Source organism: Raphanus sativus, chromosome 8 (assembly GCF_000801105.2).
Source record: "Raphanus sativus cultivar WK10039 chromosome 8, ASM80110v3, whole genome shotgun sequence".
NCBI classification, from domain to species: domain Eukaryota; kingdom Viridiplantae; phylum Streptophyta; class Magnoliopsida; order Brassicales; family Brassicaceae; genus Raphanus; species Raphanus sativus.
This window is the reverse complement of record NC_079518.1, coordinates 17,690,079-17,712,097: the sequence shown is the minus strand read 5'-3', so window position 1 is coordinate 17,712,097 and position 22,019 is coordinate 17,690,079. Positions and strand designations below refer to the sequence as shown.

General features: G+C 41.8%; 3 protein-coding genes across 3 annotated transcripts; all 3 read left to right on the top strand.

The window, feature by feature from the left end:
• Positions 1–254: 254 nt before the first annotated feature.
• LOC108822533 (uncharacterized) lies at positions 255–4,287 on the top strand. The gene is made up of 8 exons (XM_056992440.1): positions 255–369; positions 470–832; positions 897–1,460; positions 1,540–1,889; positions 2,412–2,623; positions 2,926–3,182; positions 3,305–3,483; positions 3,777–4,287. The coding sequence occupies exons 2-8, from the start codon at positions 556–558 to the stop codon at positions 3,861–3,863; spliced, it is 1,926 nt and encodes a 641-aa protein (XP_056848420.1). The 5' UTR covers positions 255–369; positions 470–555; the 3' UTR covers positions 3,864–4,287.
• Positions 4,288–4,544: 257 nt separating this feature from the next.
• LOC108821650 (putative protease Do-like 11, mitochondrial) lies at positions 4,545–6,742 on the top strand. Its single transcript, XM_018594646.1, has 8 exons — positions 4,545–4,848; positions 4,937–5,191; positions 5,299–5,482; positions 5,563–5,822; positions 5,903–6,030; positions 6,106–6,228; positions 6,392–6,442; positions 6,530–6,742. Exons 1-8 carry the CDS (start codon positions 4,545–4,547, stop codon positions 6,740–6,742), a joined length of 1,518 nt encoding a protein of 505 aa, XP_018450148.1.
• Positions 6,743–17,682: 10,940 nt separating this feature from the next.
• Positions 17,683–19,214, top strand: LOC130499138 (uncharacterized). The gene is made up of 2 exons (XM_056993061.1): positions 17,683–18,221; positions 18,293–19,214. Exons 1-2 carry the CDS (start codon positions 17,727–17,729, stop codon positions 19,127–19,129), a joined length of 1,332 nt encoding a protein of 443 aa, XP_056849041.1. The 5' UTR covers positions 17,683–17,726; the 3' UTR covers positions 19,130–19,214.
• The last annotated feature ends 2,805 nt before the right edge of the window (positions 19,215–22,019 follow it).

Here is a 22,019-nt window from a genome sequence, read left to right as displayed (position 1 = left end):
CACAGTCGCCACATCAACTGCCATGTCATCAACTTTTGTTTGTGTGGATGCAACATAAGCTAATTTTGCAGACGAATATGCCATGTGTATAATTTTTTTTAAAAAACTAAATAATTTTGGTATAAAAATAAATTTTTAGAAAATATAGATTTTATTTTTTTTTTTATTTAGTAAAATTAACAAAATTTAATTACAAAAAACAAAAACTTAAAACTCATAAATGAAAAAGTCCAGAATAGTGGATATCCAGAACTGGACCGGGTCGGGGTAGGTGCTCGACTGCTTGTGTCCCTCTGCGTACAGATCTAAAGCAGGCACCGTAACTAAGAAACTCGCCGGAAGCGCGTCACCGATCACGCGCAATCATATGTAACCTGCCTATCTCTTTTTTTTTTTTTTTAATCTCACCTAAATCAAAAAGATTGATTTGAATGGTGAAAATGGATCTTTACTGGTAACTCAAGCACAGCTTGCTTCAAATCTGCTTCTCCTCTGCCATTAGTATATCTTCCCCTTCTCTTCTCTTCTCTGTAGAGGCCTCTACAATGCTAGAATATGCCTCAATATAGACAATCCGGAACCGATAGATTCAGCGTTCGCGGAGGCTCAGCGTCTGATCACGTAGCGATCGGGATCCGAAACGGTGTCGGAGGAGGAGCGACTCAGCATCACGGGAAGACTAACCGTTGGAGGCGATCCGTTCGACCTGAGAGGATTCGTCGCCTTGGAATCGGCACTGCTGTCTTCGTTCTCTGCCTTGTGCTCGTCGTCACTGTGCTAGCCTACTATTACATCTCTGGTTTCGCTAATAATGACTACGATGATAATAAAGGTTCGTTCGTTTTGCTTTGCTTAGCTCTTTTCAGATTGTTTCTTATAAGTTGCATTTTTCGTAGGATTGGATTCTTTCGAGGGTGATTTCCTGACGAATGTGACGAGAATCGAGCCTGGGAAGGTGCTTGAGTTTGGTCACGGTTCAGTGGTTCATGGACGAGACTCGAGGTATTGGGATAAGGATGATAGACGAAGGGATGATGACTACAATGAAGATGAAGTGGAGGAGCATAATAAACCTAAGGTTCCTGTCAAGGGTTTAGATTCGAAAGGGATGATTGGTTTCTACAATGAGGCTGGAAGGAACGAGTTAGACAAGTATGAAGCAGAGTACCAAGCTTCCCTTGTCAAAGGTGTTGTTGGTGGAGGAGATCACGAGGCTGTTGCTGTTGATATGGACCCTGATGCTGATGATGCGATTGATTCTCATGATAGTCAAGGGGATGAATACGTTGATTCTGGCCATGACGATGATGATAATGACAATGAAAAGCCCCACAAGGAGAAATCTACCGAGGGAGATACTTCAAAGAGAGAGTCTTCTCTTGTTGGGAAGGGTGGTAGTAAGTCCGGGAAAACATCACGATCTGATACAAAACGAAGAGGTCGTGGTCGCAGATCTTCAGGTGATATAACTTGTAAATAGTTAGATAGGTTGAGGACCAGTCTCTCTTAATCATTGTTTTTTCAAACTTTCACGTGCAGCTTGTGAGATGAAGCTATTGAATTCTAGTCAACCAATTGTGGAGCCCTTGAATACTCGGAAATCTGCTAGATTCTCCTTACAGTACGTAGAGAATGAAGATAAACCTGATGGAGACGAACAGTGGGTGCCTAGGTTTGCTGGTCACCAGAGTTTACAGGAGCGTGAAGATTCCTTCTTGGCTCAAGACAAGAAAATTCATTGTGGGTTTGTCAAAGCTCCCAAAGGATCTCCAACCACTGGGTTTGATCTGACGGAAGATGATACTAATTATATCAGTAGATGCCACATCGCTGTCATCTCATGCATATTTGGCAATTCTGATCGCTTGAGGCCTCCTGCCAATAAAATGGTATGATTTTCAATGTATATTTATGCTGTTTGGAACATCTGACTAGTGAGTTTTAGTGGCACTTACATAGTAACTAACTACCAGAAACTTGCGTATCTTAGAGTTAGAGTGACACGTGTTGATCGTCGGTGCAGTTTAACCAATTCTTGTAGACTAGTGGCTGAAAGTAGGATCAAAAATAGCGGTTTTTAAGCTAGGTGCACGAATGGTGAGTCATGAATGCTTGAATAGCTGGCATCTGAAAGTTGGTTTTGGGTGTTTTCATCAGCCTTGGAGAGCTATCTGGTAAGAACTCTGCTCATGGTCTTATTAGAGTTTACCGGGACCTGAGAGTAGGTCGTCTCTCGTAAATATCGAGCTCCATTGTAGTGGAGTAAGAGTTGACAGGCAACCTCATGTTTTCCCAATATTCTCAAAAGACACGTTTCCTCTTTTCTGTTCGTAGTTTCCTTTTGCTTTATTGGTTATGTTATTTAGTTACTTGTACTAATCTGAGCATTATTTTATTATATTTTCATATAGATAAGTCGGTTGTCGAGAAAAAATGTGTGCTTCATTGTGTTCGTGGACGAGATTACCATGCAAACACTTTCTGCAGAAGGCCATGCCCCAGACAGAGCAGGATTCATTGGTTTGTGGAAGTTGGTTGTTGTAAAGAATCTGCCTTATACAGATATGAGGAGGGTTGGCAAAATACCAAAACTGTTGCCACACCGACTTTTCCCATCAGCAAGGTGAGTTGTATGTGATAGAGACAACTTTCATTTTTATTGGTCTAGCTAGCACATAATTTTCCAACACGTGCAGTAGAAAACAGATTGAGTATTATTGGGAAAACATACCGGAAAGAGCATCAGATATACCTTGTAAAACATATATATAATTTTGACACAAAGAGAAAAATCAATTGTGGCCGTTATTGATTGGATCTTGAAGGTTATTTCTCTGGACATATGCATCTGAATTCGATATGCAGTACCAACCGAAAAGCTGTCAACAACACACAACCAAACTCATCTGCTGTTTATTTTTCCAGGTACTCAATCTGGCTGGACAGTAAGTTACGACTTCAGTTGGATCCCCTACTCATTCTGGAGTACTTCCTATGGCGTAAAGGTCACGAGTATGCCATATCAAATCACTATGACCGCCATTGCTTATGGGAAGAGGTTGCACAAAACAAGAAGCTGAACAAGTACAACCATACTGTTATTGATCAACAGTTTGAGTTTTACAAGGCTGACGGGCTGACCAGATTCAACGCTTCGGATCCATTCAAGCTTCTTCCTAGCAGTAAGATTTTGTTAGATAACTGATACAAACCTAAGATTAAAACCTTTCTTGGGGGCCGTTTGCATTGGTCATGCGAAAACAACAAAAAATTTATGCTTACTTACAGTCTCTCTTGTTCACAGATGTTCCAGAGGGGTCTTTTATAGTAAGGGCACATACTCCTATGTCGAACCTATTCTCATGTCTTTGGTTCAACGAAGTGGAACGCTTCACTCCCCGTGACCAGCTGAGCTTTGCTTATACTTACCAGAAACTAAGACGGATGAATCCTGACAAACCATTTAATCTTCACATGTTCAAGGTAAAGATTTCCGTTTGAAAAGTCTTATGATTATAATTCTGTGTCTAACAGTAAGCTGTTTGTTACTCATTTAAAATAATTGGTTGCCTTGACTCCATGTGTATAGGCTGGGTTTAGCGTTGTAAAGTTGAAAGTGCTATTGCATTACATGTTAACTGAAATGCTATCAACTATTGGGGAACTTGTGGATTGGGTGTTTTATATCATAAGTTTTAGGTAGTAAAGAGAGTATACAGAACTAGATTTCTAAGTTTTTCATGTGTTTTTGCTTTGTTTCATTATCTGGAACTCAGGACTGCGAGAGAAGAAAGATTGCGAAATTGTTCCGTCACAGATCAGAGGAGAAGCGAAACCTTATACAAGCAGCACTACAACAATAGATGACCTGAGCTCCTTTTTTTTTCTTTTTAATATATTACCTGTTGGGGTCAGTCTCTACTCCTATATTCACAGTGTCACTTGGAGAAAAGCTCTTTCGCAGTTCCTTTTTTGAAAAGCTCTTTGCTCCGATGACTCTTAAGACTGCTTAAGTTGGATCGAGTCTGTTGCTTGTGGCAAGAACCAGAGAAGGTATACCAAAACAGTGTGATGTGATTTGTAGAGAGATGTAGAAGAGTACTTGGAAAGAAGAAGAGGCTTTGATTAAGATTCTTGAGGGTCCTCGGTTTTTATTCAATTCATTGCTTTGTTTTTGTCTGTGCCACTATCATATCATTCTCCAGGGTCCCCTTTCAAAGATACTTGCATTGATTACATTTTACTTTTTTGAGCCAAAGCATAAACAAGATATGCTGATATTTCATATTTGAAAATATCCATATTATTTAAGTGAATTTTCTGTTACAAGAAATACTAGTTATTTTATAACTGGAAAATTAACAATAAAAAAAAATAAAAAAGAGGAAGCTGGGTAAATAATAAAGAAAGCTTACATTTCGATATCTTGGTAAGTTAAAGGAAAGAAAACACATAAAAATGGGAAAAGACACTGAAAAGTGTCTCACAGAACATAACCAAAAAAAACTACAAAAAAACCTTCATAAGTTCAAACTAAGGTCAATATGCTGGTTCGTAACTTGAGAGCTCTTGTTCCCCGCGGGTTCTTCTCTTCTCATCATTCCTGTGATGTCCGAATCAATCCGGTAACAGTGGCGGGCAGAGTTTTCAGCAACTTGTCTGCTATCTTGAATGTTGGGAACAATGATAGGAGCACGGTGGAGGAAAAACAAAACAGAAGAATGAAACCAAAAGAAACTTGTCCGGTTGGTTCGTTGAAGAACTCGGTAGTGAAGATCTTCTTTGTCTCTAGAGACTATAGCAGAACTCGACCGTGGGAGACTCGTGCCAAACGACGCACCGGCACTGGTATGTCTATATATATTACTTGGAAACTCTATTCATCATCAAGAATGTTATCTTTTATATATATATATATAGGTTTACAATTATGTAGGATTTGCTATCTCGGGAAAAAGAATTCTTACAAACGCTCATGTGGTGGAAATACTGAATGAACACACATCTGTGCATGTCCAAAAGCGTGGTTCTACAATCGAATATAAAGCAAAAGTTCAAAAGATTGCACATGAATGTGATTTGGCCATCTTGGAGATCGATAGTCAAGAGTTCTGGAAGGGTATGAAGCCTTTAGAGCTCGGAGGCATACCGCCTCTTAAGAAAGCTGTTTTCGTTCTTGGTTATGCAACTGGTATTCCTTTCTTGGACAATGTTTCATACTATTCAATAATCATATTCAGATTTACTAATTAGTTATTATGCTTGGGTTACTAACTAAATTTATTTGCTCAAATGCAGGTAACAGAATTCGAATTACAAAAGGTCTAGTAGCTAGCTTTGAAACCGAAAAGTACCTTCATAGTGACACCGAGCTAGTGAGAATACAAATAGATGCAACTATAAAAAATGGAAACAGTGGTGGCCCTGTAATCTTGGAGAATAAAGTCGTTGGTGTAGCATTTGAAGGTTCACAGATACAAAGGTATGTTAAACTAGACAATGTTTAATGGAGGCAACCCTTAACTTTTGATTTATTGTTACCATGACGGTGTCGATGTGCAGTTCTCTTATCCCAACACCAATTGTTAAGCATTTCATAACTGGTGATGAAGAAAGCGATCAACAGTCTGTTTTCTGCTCACTGGGTCTATCATACCAGTCTATTAAAAATGCTCAAATCCGTAATCATTTCAAAATGAGCTCTACAATGACAGGCATTCTTATAAACAAAATAAACTTGTGGTCGGGTGCCTACGGAGTTTTGAAAAAGAATGACATCATTCTTGCCATTGATGGTGTTCCAGTAGCAGATGATGCCACAGGTCATTATATCAAATTTCTTTTTCTTTTTACTTTTGTTTAATGTTTGTTTACTAATCAAGTGAGTTTATGTTTGATGCAGTTCCTTTTTGGGAAAATGAGCGGATAAGTTTTAATTATTTGATTTTAATAAAGAAACCAGGCGAAACTAGCTTGATCAAAGTTTTGCGAAGAGGAAAAGAACATGAGTACAGCATTAATCTAAAGCCCGTAATTAAGACAAGTCTCTTTCTAAACTTTTAATTGGTTTACATGTTGAATTGAGGTATACGTTCTTCACTGCAGGTGAAACCACATGTTAGAGTGCAACAATATTATAAACGTCCAAGTTATTACATATTCGGCGGTTTTGTTTTTGTGCCAAAAAGCGATATTTCCAAATGTGAACAGCATGTCTTTATCTCTGAGGTTTGTTTTTCATTTCTCTGTTTAAAATTCTAATTTGAATATTTAGTTTGTTAGAAAGAATGAAGATGTTATTTGCTAACTAGTAATGCCGTTTTCATCCCTCAATGAAATCGTAAAGTGTTTTCTCGAGTTTTAACAAACAATGTCTTTATCCATAACTTAGATACTGGCAGATGACATCAACCAAGGATACGAAAGTTTCAAAGATTTGCAGGTTGCTAATTCTAGATGTTCTCTTGACATAGTGCATTTTTTTTTTGCAAAATATAACAAGTATTATTTTATTTTATTTTATTTGCAGGTGGAGAAAGTGAACAAAGTAAAGGTAAAGAATCTAAGGCATCTATCTGAGCTCATAGAGGAAAATCGTAAACAATATTTGAGCATGGATTTAGAAGATGACAAGGTTTTAGTCCTCAACTATGAATCTGCTAAAAAGGCAGATCCTATTATCTTGAAACGCCACAACATAACATCTGCCATATCTAAGGATCTAACTGGGCCCAGTAACTAGTTGTGCTCAAAGATACTAGGCTTGAAATTTGTCCTTGCTTTGGTTTTCCTCTATAGCATGATTGACACTTTACTGCTTTTGATTTGTCCTGCTCTGACTTTCAAAGATAATAGTATTAATGACCTTCCTGTCTTGGAGTTGTTGTCTCTCTTTGCTGCTTGATCCCATCCATGCACGTTCAAATATGCTAGAGGATTGGTTACGCCTTGTCCAATGATCAAATTCACAAAATTGATAGGATTCAGTTTTTTTTTTTTTTAAAAAAAAACTAGTACAAAATTACTTGGGACGAATAAGCAAACAGGTTCCAACACCCTCGAATAGTGACTTTGTTTTGTAAGCTTAAGATTACATTTCTTTTTGCTGCCAAGGATAGAACGTGTGCATATAACAGTTATTAAATGTGTTTGACCCATTTGTAAATGCATATTGTGGATAGATCTACGTGTTTATGTGCATGTTTCGGTACGTATGGGCATAAAGTAACGAACACATAAAGTTTTTTTATTGAGGTTTGGTTTTCCTACATCCCCGAGACCTAATCCAGAAACAAATCCACTAGAACAAGTTGCAACTACAACTGCTATGATATCCAACACTACAATGTCTACCATTTTTTCTGGATGGATGAACTATGAAGATAAGTATAAAGCTCGCATGCATTGACTACCATCCAGCAGCACCAGAGCATCACTGTCTACAAACAGTTGCGATTTTCATAGAACTTGACCATCAACAGATAATACAAATCTCTATGGTGGGATGAGGCCACACACAGCTTGTGTGCCTCTCTGAAAAATACCCTAGGCGTACATACCTTCTACAAAAAACGGTCCCTTGGTATTTAACTGATTGCTTAACCTTATCATCCTAAGATCTCCAAGCAATCTTTCCTTTTCTCTCATAAGAATAAGAAAAAAATTCTTCATCTTAAACATAATATTTAAGATGATTATCCAGATCAGACACTTATTGGCTTGTCCAAGTCGTCCCTAAGCTGCCGTCCACTTATGTACTCTAGCTTTTTGTTAACAGCAATCACACAGCTTTGTACCTGACGTACTTCCTGAACCACTTCCTATAGTACGTCCGGAACCATTTCCTGATCTACTTCCTGTAGTACTTCCTGATATACTTTCAGTATTACTTTCTCAAACCAGTTAGCAATACATCTTCAATTTCTCCCTTGATGACTGTATTTTAGAATTCAAGCGTCTTCTCAAACTTAGTCAACACAACACTAACAATCTCTTCCTTTATGACTGAGTTTTAGAACCCATTCCACACTCAGTGATCTATATCATATACTAGTTTCCTCAAATGATTTACCATCTTATTCTCTCCTTTTTCAGCTTAGTTTGACACTCAAGCACACATAGCAACCCATATTTCCAGAAAACTCAAAACTTTCCCATGAGTGAAGCTCTCTTTGCATTAGGCTGAACTAACAAATCAATATCGGTTTTGACATTATATATTTTCTCTCCCCGCTTGAGTGCACAACTAAGTTGGAACTCCAAAATAATTGAGCACTTTATTATCGTGATAAGATATTGTGTACACTCTGGTTTAAATTATGACTTGTTCTGTGTAGACTTTTGCGCACCCATATGATCACGTCAAAGTACGAACCATCTGTCTGGTACCCGCCAAACCATAATCTTCTCCCTTAGGTTTTTCTCCCACAGCTTGAGTGCATAAAAAAGAAACTTTGCATGTTTCTCTTTCTTTGATGTTAAACTGTAGCCTGACCTCTGTTTAGAATCTGGTACAGTCGATGATGGAAGAACTGTTCCATTAGGTTCCCCGAACACAATATCTACTCTCTAGACTTCTTACCATCAGCCTGGATATTCTTCATCTCTTCACCAACCATTGTTGAAATCAGATTTTTCAATGTTTGCAAACATAACCTTATAGAGCTTGAGAATATATTTTCTTAACCAGCTATTCTCCTTCTCAGAAAAAAAACTTGGAACAAAATTTCAGCATAGACTATGTTTCTTTCCAAACCAATTTTGTTTCCATCTCCGACCTGCCTCTCCATGGTTATTTATTCTGCTTACCTTCATCATCTTTTTTGTACTCGCTTTAGACCCAGCTTTATGAAAAATACTCTCACATCAACCAGAAAAAAAATATGCACAACATATGAGGCCCAATGAAATTCATCCATGAGAATGTCTCTAATCTTAAGAAAACTTAGATGCTATTTTAGGTTAACATCTCAGAATTTTTTATTTGACGCCTTAGTTCTTCCATTTGATGCCACATATATTCCCTACTTGCATGTCTGATACATATGACAATCATTTTATAAAACATTGAACCCTTGACATCCACTTTGAACGAAGTAAAAACTTCTTTTGAGACATTTCCTTTAGACTATGTTAACCTCATCCCCAACGTAGAGCATATCTCATGACTAGAACTACTAAAAAGTTCTCTACTTGCACACATCACTGTTTCTTCTCAGAGCACAATTTCAAGCACTTTCTCAGATTTGAGAGTAGCAGCAAAAAGAGACAGTACATATGTTCTGGCATGTGATCAAGAAAACAACTCATTTGGCTTCAGACTGAATGATAGTGTCTGAAAACTTCTCCCTATGTGATGATGTATGACCAAAGATTAATATCACTGCTAGCTTTGAAACCCTCGGGAGATTGGATACTCTTGTTTAAACTGTAGCATGACGATATTCTGTTAAACAACATGAAAACCCAACTTTCAACATAACCATTGAAGGAATAACTTCTCAATCATGATCAATCTCTGAAGAGATTCTTAACATCTATCTGCTCAGGATACAAAAACTAAGTTTCCACAATTATTGCATGTAACTTTTCTGCAGCTGCAAACACTGTGATGATCTCCTTTAGCATGTTCACTATGGACCAAAATATCTTCTCAGATTATCAAGAGCCTGAGTCAGAGCAAGAAACCAGATCCTACACATTTTGAGGCTGCCTCGCTGAGTAACTGCCATTAACCATTTGGGTTTCAGAGACCATTGCGATCTAAACCCATCTCTGGCACAATTTCTCCTTACTCATATCAGTCAGATTTTTTCCCTTAACAAACTTGCAGTTCACCATTTTCCAAAACTAATGACCTTTTGCTGTCTCAGGCATTTTTCTTTTGTTTTCAATCAGTTCTCAGATTTGAAATCACACATGCACCAAACTGGTTTTACACTCTAACAAACCAGTTCTTGCAAAATCACTATCCCCACATGATAAATCAAGCTCCATAGACAGCCATGTAAAAACAAGTTTTAGATTCCTTCACTCAACGGTATATATATATCTTCCAAATAACACTATCATCAAAAGCTGTGAAAGTCTTTGCTTTGATATAGAAAATTTCAAAAGCTGTAGAATTCTCTGCTCTCATCCTGAGATCGTTGTATTTTTGTTAAGTTCGTACTTAACTTCTTCCGCACTCAACTCACTAACTCGTATGTAACTCACTCAAGAACAATCACACAATGAATACTCTTATTGAATAAACGAAATCTCCAATCCGAGTACAGAATTACAAAGGGAATACTGAGAAGAGCTATGATCTCATAACGATCATAGAGAAGGTCTCATGACGACACTTCACACCAAACTCAGCATAAAGACGAGTCAACACACTGACTCGCTATTTATTCAAAATAGTAAAACAGAAAACCGTAACTGCAAAGCCTCTCGCTCAACTCGCGGCTTTGCTACTTACTCCTTTTCCAAACCCTCCACTTCTCTCCGAATCTTCTCATTTGAAATATCTTCCCTCTCTTTTCCCTTCACTTCCTCTGTCTCATTTCTTCTTCTCTTCCTGAAATACATCCTCTGCAACGTATCATTACCCCGCCCCACGAGACGAAGCTTGTCCTCAAGCGGAAACGAAGGAAACTGTCTCACAAACTCCCATGCCAATACCCAAGAAGACTCATGCTCCGGTAAACTCTCCCATATCACCAACAACTCCAAGTAACCATCACTCGTATAACGAGTATCAGCAATCGTGTCTGGAATCAACACAAACTCCCCTTGATCCGAAAATGTGGTAGGTAAATGTGTAAACTGATGCGTCGAACCCACCACTGGTTTCAATTGAGATACATGAAACACAGGGTGAACCCGAGACCCTTCAGGCAAACGTAAGCGATACGCAACCTTCCCAATACGCTCCATCACTTCAAACGGACCATAGAACTTAGCTGCTAACTTCTGACAAGTACGACGCATCACCGACTGCTGATGATACGGCCTCAGTTTCAAGAAAACCGAGTCCCCCACTTGAAATGAAACCTCACGTCGATGTTTATCAGCCGAACATTTCATCGCAGCCTGAGCACGCTCGAAGAACACTTTCAGCTGACGGAGCATTCTATCACGTTCCAACAACATTTTCTCCAACTCAAAGTTCGTGGTAGAACCTGATTCGTACCGAAGGAGTGAAGGCGGCTCCCTCCCATACACCACCTTGAAAGGTGTGGTGTGAATAACGGTGTGGTAACAGGTATTATACCAAAACTCTGCCCAAGAAAGAAAATGAAACCAAGTCTTGGGATGAGCCCAGGCAAAGCAACGGAGATACGTTTCAAGACATCTATTCACCACTTCCGTCTGACCATCAGTCTGAGGATGAAACGCCGTGCTATACTTCAACTGAGTACCCGAAAGCTTGAAACACTCCTTCCAAAACGAACTGAGGAAAACTTTATCTCTGTCAGAGACAATGGAAGATGGAAAACCATGGAGCTTCACCACTTCCGAAATGAACTTTGCAGCCACCTCACCAGCAGTGTAAGGATGCTTTAGCCCAAAGAAATGGCCATACTTGCTAAGGCGATCCACCACCACAAAGATCACACTGAACCCACACGAAGCAGGTAGTCCATCGATAAAATCCATGCTAATGTCTTGCAAAATCTGAGAAGGAATTGGCAGAGGTTGCAAGAGCCCCCCTGGCGTTAAAGTAGATGTCTTATGAGTTTGACAAATCACACACTGAGCAACGTACTCTTGAATCATCAACTGCATTCCCTTCCAGTGAAATGATTGCTGAACGCGCTTCAGGGTTTTAAGAACACCTGAGTGTCCACCAGAGAGACCATCATGGCATTCTTGCATGATGAGAGGAATGAAACGTGAGGTATGGGGAATCACCAAACGTTTCTTGAACCACAACTTGCCATCAACGACAGAGAAACCCTTCTTCACCGGCTCTCCGGCTAGAATCCGCTGCTTAAGAGCCCTAATGTCATCCGATAACTCAACCTCTTCATAGATATCTTGTAATTGGATGACATGAGGAACAATTAAGGACAACAGAGACGAGCTAGCCCCCACGACAGAGTCCTGCATCTGTCGAGAAAGACCATCAGCAGCTTTGTTTTCAATGCCAGGCTTGTACACAATGTCGAACTGAAATCCAAGTAAACGAGTAAGCCATCTCTGATACTCCATCGAGACGTCACATTGTTCCAAGAGAAACTTCAGACTCTTCTGATCAGTGTGTACAATGAATCGCCTACCAAGTAAATAGTGCTTCCATTTCAACACAGCTAACACGATAGCCATCAACTCCCGTTCATAAATTGGCTTCAAACGTTCGCGAGGAGTTAAACTGTGACTGAAATAAGCTATAGGACGCTTCTGCTGCATCAAGACAGCTCCTAACCCGAATCCAGAAGCATCAGTTTCGACCACAAAAGGCTCAGAAAAGTTAGGCAGAGCTAACACTGGAGCAGATGACATTGCTTTCTTCAAGTTATCAAAAGCAGTTTGAGCAGCAGTAGACCACAGAAAAGCCTCCTTGCGAAGTAAGTCCGTCAGAGGTTTAGCCAAAACTCCATAACTCTGCACAAAGTTCCGATAATAACCAGTCAAGCCCAAGAACCCACGCAGAGCTTTGATCGTACAAGGAGAAGGCCAATTCACCATCGCCTCTGTTTTTGCTTGATCTGTAGCAACCCCTTGTGCCGAAATGATATGCCCCAAATATTCAACCTGAGGTTGAGCAAAGATGCACTTCTTCTGATTAGCAAATAGCTGCTGGTCCTTGAGAACTTGCAACACAATACGTAAGTGTTCCACATGCTCTTCCTCATTCGCACTGAAGACTAAGATATCATCGAAGAACACTAACACAAACTTGTGCAAGTAAGGACGAAAGATCTCATTCATCAGTCCTTGAAAAGTAGCCGGAGCGTTCATGAGACCAAAAGGCATGACTAAGAACTCATAGTGACCCTCATGTGTACGAAAAGCCGTCTTGTCAATATCAGCATCCTTCATACGTATCTGATGATAGCCAGAGCGAAGATCAAGTTTGGAGAACACAGCAACACCATACAATTCGTCCAACAGCTGATCAATAATAGGAATAGGGTATTTATCTGGAATAGTGTCTCTGTTAAGAGCTCTATAATCCACGCAAAAACGCAAAGAAGAATCCTTTTTACGAACCAGCAGCACTGGACTAGAGAACGGACTACGACTGGGTCTGATGATGCCACTCTTTAACATTTCAGCCACCATAGATTCCATAGCTTCCTTACTCGCATGAGGATAGCGATATGGCCTGACTGAAATGGATGTAACACCTGGAGTCAAATGAATAGCATGTTCCCTGCCTCGCTTGGGTGGTAACTCAGTAGGCAACGCAAACACCTCAGAGAACTGCTCCAGAAGACGCTGCACTGAAATCAATGGAGTTGGAGACAATTCAGTTGTGGCTCTCATCTTTAACACGTCCACAATGTCCACCACTCTCAACGACTTGCACTCAGTAACTGCTTTCTGCAAAGAAGGATCACCACGCAACGTCACCATTTGACCTTCATGTTTGAAAGACATTTCATGAGTATCCCAGTTGGTTAAACAGGGCCCTAACCGTCTGAGCCAAGAAATGCCCAATATCACATCCACACCACCCAATTCCAACGCTACAAAATCACCAGTAAATGAAGCACCTTGCAACTGAAATGGTACTCGACAACAAACACCCATTGCCTCCACTGTAACCCCCGTCCCCAGCAACACTTGGAAACGTTTATCAGTGTACAAAGGTAGCTTAGCCTCATTAACCACACGAGGAGATATAAAATTGTGAGTAGCCCCACTATCAATCATCACAACAAATTCCTGAGATCCAAAAGAACCTCGAAGCTTTGTTGTTGTAGGCGTATCCACCCCCAAGAACGCATTGAGAGATAACTCAATCTGACGATCATCTGTAATAATGTCAGCTGCAAACAACTCTACTCCCACATCTTGCAACACCTCGACCTCAAAACCATTAACCACCATCAAGACCTGCAGTTCCTTCATAGGACAAGTATGCGGCTTCACATAAGGACCCTTACACTTAAAACAAATACCATCACGCCTCATTTGATCCAGCTCAGCGCCAGTGTGACGCTGGCGAGGGCGAGCATTCCCCGAAGAAGCTCCTTTGTCTCCATTCTGTTGTACACGAGATCCACCAGATACTGAAGATACAGTTTTCGTAGAAGAACTGTAATCATGCCTCTTATAACCAGTATCATTCACTGCTGTACTAACCGACTTGCAAAATGCACTATCCTCCATACCAATCACCGCCGTAATATGATCTGTTAAGCCCTTTGGTTCCTTCATCTTAATCACCTCCTGCATTTCTGGTTTAAGGCCGTTATAAAACACATCAACCAAATTCTTCTCATCGATACCCGTTACCACAGACCTCAAAGCTTCAAACTCATTCACATAATCCATCACAGCACCCGTCTGACGCAAGGCATACAAACGTTTCCCCGGTTCATCCTCTTAAGCGTTTGCGAAAACGCTTGACTAACCTGCGTTTGAACTACATCCAATCAGTCAACAGATCATTATCCATCTCTGCGTTGAACCAATTCAAGACTGGTCCCTCCAAGCTCATCGAGACGAACTGTAGTCGCTCGCGACCGTGAAAATTCCCGATCCTGAAGTACCTCTCTACACGAGCCAACCAATCAAACAGATTATCGCCGGAAAACACAGGCATCTCCACCTTCTTCAACAAACTCTCACGAGTCTCGAAAACCGCCGGTGGAAGTTGATAACCCTTCGGATTCGCGTGAATCGGAGCAGGTCGAGAGGACGAAGAGAGCTCCGGAGGAGGTGAGTGTGGAGAAGCAACTCGTTTCCCCTGAGCTTTCTCCGATTGTTGATCCATCAACAACTGCGTCAAACGATCAAAACATTTATCCAACGAATCGAAACGGGAATCATACTTCTCCAAACGCGTTTCGATCGAACGGAAATGCTCCGCTGTCACCTCCGCTTTGATCTGCAGGTCGCTCACACTCCGAGTGAAGAAACGACAACTCGTAACTCATCGTCGTCTTCTGATCATCGTAATCACCCGATCTGGCTTCGCAATCACCAACCGTTGCCATCGCAAGCTCGATCAGTCACAAACGCACCAATTTGTTAAGTTCGTACTTAACTTCTTCCGCACTCAACTCACTAACTCGTATGTAACTCACTCAAGAACAATCACACAATGAATACTCTTATTGAATAAACGAAATCTCCAATCCGAGTACAGAATTACAAAGTGAATACTGAGAAGAGCTATGATCTCATAACGATCATAGAGAAGGTCTCATGACGACACTTCACACCAAACTCAGCATAAAGACGAGTCAACACACTGACTCGCTATTTATTCAAAATAGTAAAACAGAAAACCGTAACTGCAAAGCCTCTCGCTCAACTCGCGGCTTTGCTACTTACTCCTTTTCCAAACCCTCCACTTCTCTCCGAGTCTTCTCATTTGAAATATCTTCCCTCTCTTTTCCCTTCACTTCCTCTGTCTCATTTCTTCTTCTCTTCCTGAAATACACCCTCTGCAACGTATCAATTTTCTGTTATAGGGTCTGTGTGAGGGGTAAAACTCACACCTAGATTTTAGATCAGGTTTTATGTTTAGGGAAGGTTTGGGAAGATTATCGCGGGCTGAATCCCGTAAGAACTTGTTGAATGAACTTCGATTTGTATTGATATAATAGAAATGGGATGGTTACAAAAGATGATCTTTGATGAATACGAAGATTACAAGAGAATTACAATGAGAATGTTTTTATGAATATTGAGTAGAATATCAGTAGTCTCGGATCACTTTCTTAGTCTTCGACCTTCTCTTTAAATAGTCTTGGATTTCTTCAGGTCATCTTCAACCGATCTCCGAGATCCTCTCCGCTTGAGGTGGGATCCGCAACAGCTTCCCTTTGACCGGGTCCTGCGCTTCTTGTTATTATGATGTGAGCTTCCTCTTTACCGTGACCTCTTTCAATGATTACTTTAGCTCTCAGCCTTCGGCTCTAGCTTAGTTCCATTTAGGTGTCGAATTCACGATGGGCCAGTCGCGGCCTGTTATCATTTTTCATTATCCATTAATCAGCTATCGGGCCATATTCGGGCCCAACAGTTGCCCCCAGCTCTCGAGATGAGGTTTCGTTATTCTCGGGAGCTAGACCTAGCCGCCCAAGCTAGATTCTCTTGTTGAGATCATGATTACTAGCTATCTCAACCGCATTTATTCTTATCCGATCGGACGGCTGTAATCTATCTTTAGTTAAATCGACGGCTTTAGATTAAAGCGAGTTTGAATTTCAATTTCCGACTTTCGAGACGTGATGGGATATAAAGCTGAGAGAATTAACTGCTTGTCTCTCCACTTCCTCCACGCCTCTCGACGGTTTCCAAGGTAATTCACCCTCTCTCCTTTATTTTACCGTTTTTTGTCATTATATTTTTTTATCCACCTCTCGATCAATCTAGTTCTTCACCTTGAATTTCTCTCTGAGATTCTGCCTTAGATCGATTCTATTCTTTTGCTTCCTATTTTCCCTTTCCTTTCCTATCATGAGTCGAAAAGAAGGTTTCGGCGAAGTTCAGATCTCAGCCTCCGGTGCCCGTATTATGAAGGTCAAACGGGAAGCTGGTGAGAAGATGACGGAAGCCAAGAAGAAAAAGAGCAAAGACTCGATCGGAGCACGAGTTAAGAGGATGAAGAAGAAAGGCGGCAAGAGCACCTCCTCCGGTCCTCACTTCCCTTCCCTCTTGAAAGGTCAGGACGTTGTCAATCTTGCCGTTCAGGCTCACGGCACGAGCGATCTAGTTAGAGCTTGTGCTGAAAACGAGAACCCCGAGACCGCTCCGGAGGGTTGGTTCTGCGTTCACGAAAAATATATATCCAAGTGCCACCTTAGATTTCCTCTTCCCACCCTTTTGCTGGATCTCTTAGATCACTACCAGCTAGCTCTTCCTCAACTTTGCCCATCGGTCGTCCGAGTGATAAACGGGTTCATCACTAGAGCCAAGGAGGAAGGAGTTATCGTTGGGCTATCTGAGTTAATGAGTCTCTTCTCGATAAAGGAGAGTACTTCCAAGGATGGCGGGAGCGGTACCTACTATCTCCCCTGTCGTCCAGGGCTAGGCATTTTCAAGTTCTCGGCCAGTGATGATGAATGGCGCAAGAAGTATTTTTATGTCAAGATTGACCCTTCGACGGTTCCTGTAGGCCGTGACCTCAGGAACTCATGGTCTGATATTTCCGGTTAGGATTTTAGGGATATGTTCATATGTTTGCCTTTGTTTGTCATGTTACGCTAATTGTCTTTTGACTCCTTTTGCAGAAATCAAAGATCCTGTCAAGTTATCTAACAAACTCACCAGAGCTCTCTACAGGAAGCTACAGCATAGCCCTAACACTTGGGTATCTTACACTACTTCGAGAGTTGGATCAGCTAGGTTCCCTGAACGATACCAGGCGTCCTTTCCTGATTCAGTGACAGTTGCTGGTTTAGAAGGTATCTTTTTATTCTCAATTCATGATTTTTACTATCCGAATTAGTCTTACGCGACTAATGGATCTTTTTCATGTCTTAGTCTCTGAAGGTGATTCCATTTTCGAAGTTTCCTCCGGAGCAAGTACTTCCTCGAAGACTCAATCACAGAAGATGCCAATTCAACCTTCCTTCCGTTCCAGGGGTAGATCGACCAAGGCTGCCAGCTCCTCTAGAGGGAGTGATAAGAACCAAGGAGGATCCTTCCTTGACTCTGTGAAGGAGGTTCTTGATGAAAGAGGTTCTGCTCCTGCTAAAGGTGTTGGCTCTTTGGAGCCTAAGGTTCAAGAAGTTGGCCTTCCCTCCGAGGTCCCGATGACTGAAGCTGATCCTCAAATAGTGAGGGATCCTCCGGAGTCTGAGCCCCCGAGGAATAAGAGGTCTCGAACTGACCAGGTTGATAGGCCTTCGAGGTCTTCCTCCTCCTCCTCTAGAGGAGGGACCGTTGGCTGGAACTTTGCTCATTCGAAACCTGGATCGGTTTTGGACGACCCGTGGGGTTTGGCTACTCTGATGAGGCACATGAAGAGTCCCGGGTGCTCCCTCCCCTCGATCTCCAATCTCACGCACAAGGATGAGTACGTCGATATTGCTCATCACATGGGTCAGGTATGAAGTTTATTTCATCTTTCAGCTTTTTCTTTGGAAGGTTTTGTTAAATCGTTTTCCGTTTTCCGCAGCTGGCTGGTGCTATTAACAGAGCTCAGTTCAAGTTTGAGGACGCTGTACACAATGCCCCTAGTGCTGAGGAATTAGCCCAGGTCACTGAGTTGGTCAAGGCCAACAAGACTGAGCTCAACCAGACTCGGGCTCTGATCTCGGATCTCCAAGCCGAGGTGAAGAGACTTGGCTCTAAGTGTGATGCTCAGCAAGGGACGATCGAGAGCCAGCTGATTGACCTCCAGGTGAAGAATAGGAAGATTGGGGAGTTGGATGCTGCTCGGAAGATAGCCGAGTATCAAGTCAAGGAGCTGATTTCCACATCACAGAACAGCCAGAAGAACAAGGAGGCTGAGGTCAGGCTTGCCGTCCGAAGAGGAAAGAAAGAGGTAGCCGAAGCCTACAACAAGATTCTGGTTATTGTCAAGGAGAAGTTCTCTAAGAAGAAGGACGAAGTCGACCTCCTGGTTCATGCCCAAGAGATTCAAGCCAACACCGAGCTCCTGAAAGACATACTGGATGGCGAGATTAAGAGTGCTCAAGACGAGTATGATCACTTGGTGGCCATAATGCCGGAAGCTGTTGCAGCGTACGAGAAGGCTCAGGTCTCGGACTTCTCGATCGGCAAGCTCCCTCTTCCCCAACTCTCTGAGAGCTCAGGTACTTTTGAGGTCAATATGTTTAATCTCTTCCTTTCTGGAGAGTTTGGTTCTAATTTGGGATTAGTGGGTTCTTACTCAGCCCCAGTCGAAACCGCCTCTGGAGGTAACGACAAGGAGATGGAGGAGGAGGTTCCTGAGGAGGAAGATCCAGTTGGTAAGGGAGCTGAGAAGAGCTCGGATGACAAGGAAGTTTAAGAGTTGAGGCTCTTTCATGTTTTCTAGGATTTCTGCCCGATGGGCTTTGTTTCATTTGTTTCCAAGACTTATAGCCTGAGGAGGCTTTTAAACCTTTATCCGTTTGCACTTCGAATCTTTGTTAGCCTGGGGAGGCTTTTAAACCCTTGTTTAATTTCAAACTTGGTTTTCTGTTCATTTTGAGTTTTTAGCTTTAGTCGTGAAATATGACAATTTGATCATAATCGAATATTACGGTAAGTCTGGAAGACTTTGGTCGTTTTTAGTTCCTTAAGAGGAATTCTTGGAGTATCGGGATTAGCTTAGAATTTTTAGGAACCTAAGTTTAATCTGGACACCTTAGGCGGGGGTTCTTGGGAACCTGAACTTGTTTGTGGGATTTTAAGACCCATTGAGACTTGCTTAGGATTTTAAGACCTTCTGAGGTTTGGTAAGGGTTTTAAGACCTTTGTGATTTGATGAGGATTTTAAGACCTCGAAGATTTGATAAGGATTTTAAGACCTTTAAGAATTTGACAAGGATTTTAAGACCTTGGAGGTTTGGTAAGGATTTTAAGACCTTAGGTCCAGGTTCGTCGAGACCTGATATTATCTGAAGGATTTTAAGACCTTAAGTTCGGGTTCGTCGAGACCTGATATTGTTTTGAAGGATTTTAAGACCTTTAGGATTGTTAAGGATTTTAAGACCTTAGGTTCAGGTTCGTCGGGACCTGATATTGCTTTGAAGGATTTTAAGATCTTTGGGGATTGTTAAGGATTTTAAGACCTTAGGTTCAGGTTTGTAGAGACCTGTTTTGTTAAAGCATTGAGATATCGAGAATAATTTCTTTATTGATAATTAGATACATGGTATCATAGCAATCATACAATTTGCTTGTATCATACGTTTGCTGCGCGGACTATGTGTTTTTAATCAGACATATGCCCCCTTTGATTGTAGTGAACGAAGTGTTTGAAATGAGGTTGGGGCTGCACTCATGACGGAGTTGCCTACGTACCCAGTCAAGGGATCAAGCCTAACGTAGTTCGGGAGTTTTAGGTACCTAATGATAATATCTCTTAAGATTCGTAGCATTCCACGATCTGATTTCAGGTACCCCAGTTCGCACCTTTCGGAGTTTGTAAACGCCAGGTCGTACCACGTGGATGATCTGGTAGGGACCTTCCCAGTTGGTTCCTAATTTCCCAGCATTTGGTTCTTTGGTTCCTTCGAAAACTTTCCTAAGTACTAGGTCACCAACAGCAAACTGCCGGAGCCTGACTTTGGAATTGTACTGTCGTGCCATTGCTTGCTGATAGTTCTGAATGCGAATCAAAGCTCGGTCCCGTCTTTCCTCGATTAGATCGAGGCTGTCAGTTAGGAGCTGATCATTAGCTGCGGGATTGGATGTACAGAGTTCCCGGCGGAGGCTACCAGCAATGGTTTCGGCTGGAACGACAGCTTCCATCCCATATGCTAAGGAGAAAGGAGTTTCTTCTGTAGCTTTTCGTGGGGTGGTCCGACATGCCCAGAGTACTTCAAGTAACTTCTCTGACCAGAGTTCCTTCTGGGTTCCGAGGCGTTTCTTGAGGTTTGCTAATACTGATTTATTAGCAGCCTCCGCCTGTCCGTTACCTTGAGGTCGGCGAGGTGATGAGAAGGTCAGGCGAATATTCCACTTGTCACAAAATATTTTGAAATCGTGGGATATGAATTGTCCTCCATTGTCAGTTACGATTTCGTATGGGACGCCGTGTCTACACACGATATCTTTCCATACGAATTGCTCGACCTCGACCCTGGTTATCTGCTGGAAAGCTTCAGCCTCTATCCATTTTGTGAAGTAGTCCGTTAAGACTAAGAGGAAACGTAGCTTCTTCTTTCCACTTCCTGATGGTACTAGTGGTCCCACGATATCCATGGACCATCTCATAAATGGATAAGGGGCAGATATGTTAGACAGCTTTTCCGCAGGTTGGTGTATAATCGGTGCATGCCTCTGGCATTTGTCGCATGAAGAGGAATAGGCCTCACAATCTGCAATAATGGTAGGCCAGAAATATCCTTGTCTTTTGATTCTGATGGCTAAAGCTCTTCCTCCAGAGTGGTTTCCGCAGGAACCGTCGTGCATTTCTTTCATGAGTCTCATAGCAACGAGGCCATGGACGCATTTTAGGTAAGGTCTGGAAATGCTTCGTTTGAGGAGGACAGATTCGGTTACGCAATATCTCGCACTTAATGCTTTGAGCTTTCGAGCCTCCCATTTATCGGGTGGAGTCTTTCCCTCCAGAATGTATTGCGTGATTGGAATTCTCCAATCCTCTCTTCCTACAACTTTGTTATGAAGAGACGAGGGAGGTTCCTGTTCGTCGAGACCTGATGTCGTGGTGCCCCCGGAGGTATTGGTAGGATTGGGCTCCAGGGAGTCTGAATTCCGAGGAATACCTCCAGATGAATTTTGGAGAGCCGTACGGCTTCTGGTTTTAACTCTGCAGATGACTGGGTCTGAGTTGGTGCCCCCGGGGGTATTTTCGAGATCAGGCTCTAAGGAGTCTGAATTTCGAGGAATATCTTCCGTGATTTGGATTGTGTTCCCGGAGGTATGCTTTTTTGCGCTGCATATTCTGGTTTTTGGAAACCAAAATGTTGTGAAAACCTGGGTAGCTACCGTTTCAGGGCCGGTACCTTCGGGTTGCGCTGTTAGTTTGCTCTCTTTCTCAGCTTTAGTAGCTATGTCGATGCTTGGTTTCTCGATTCCTTCTACGGGTATGATTCGTTTTACGAGGGGGTCTGACGTGGAAGCTAAAGCAGCCAACGCATCTGCTGAGGAGTTTTCACCTCGTGGGATTCTCGTTAGCTCGAATTTGTCGAACTGCCTAGTGAGGTTCTGGACGACTTCGAGATATGCCC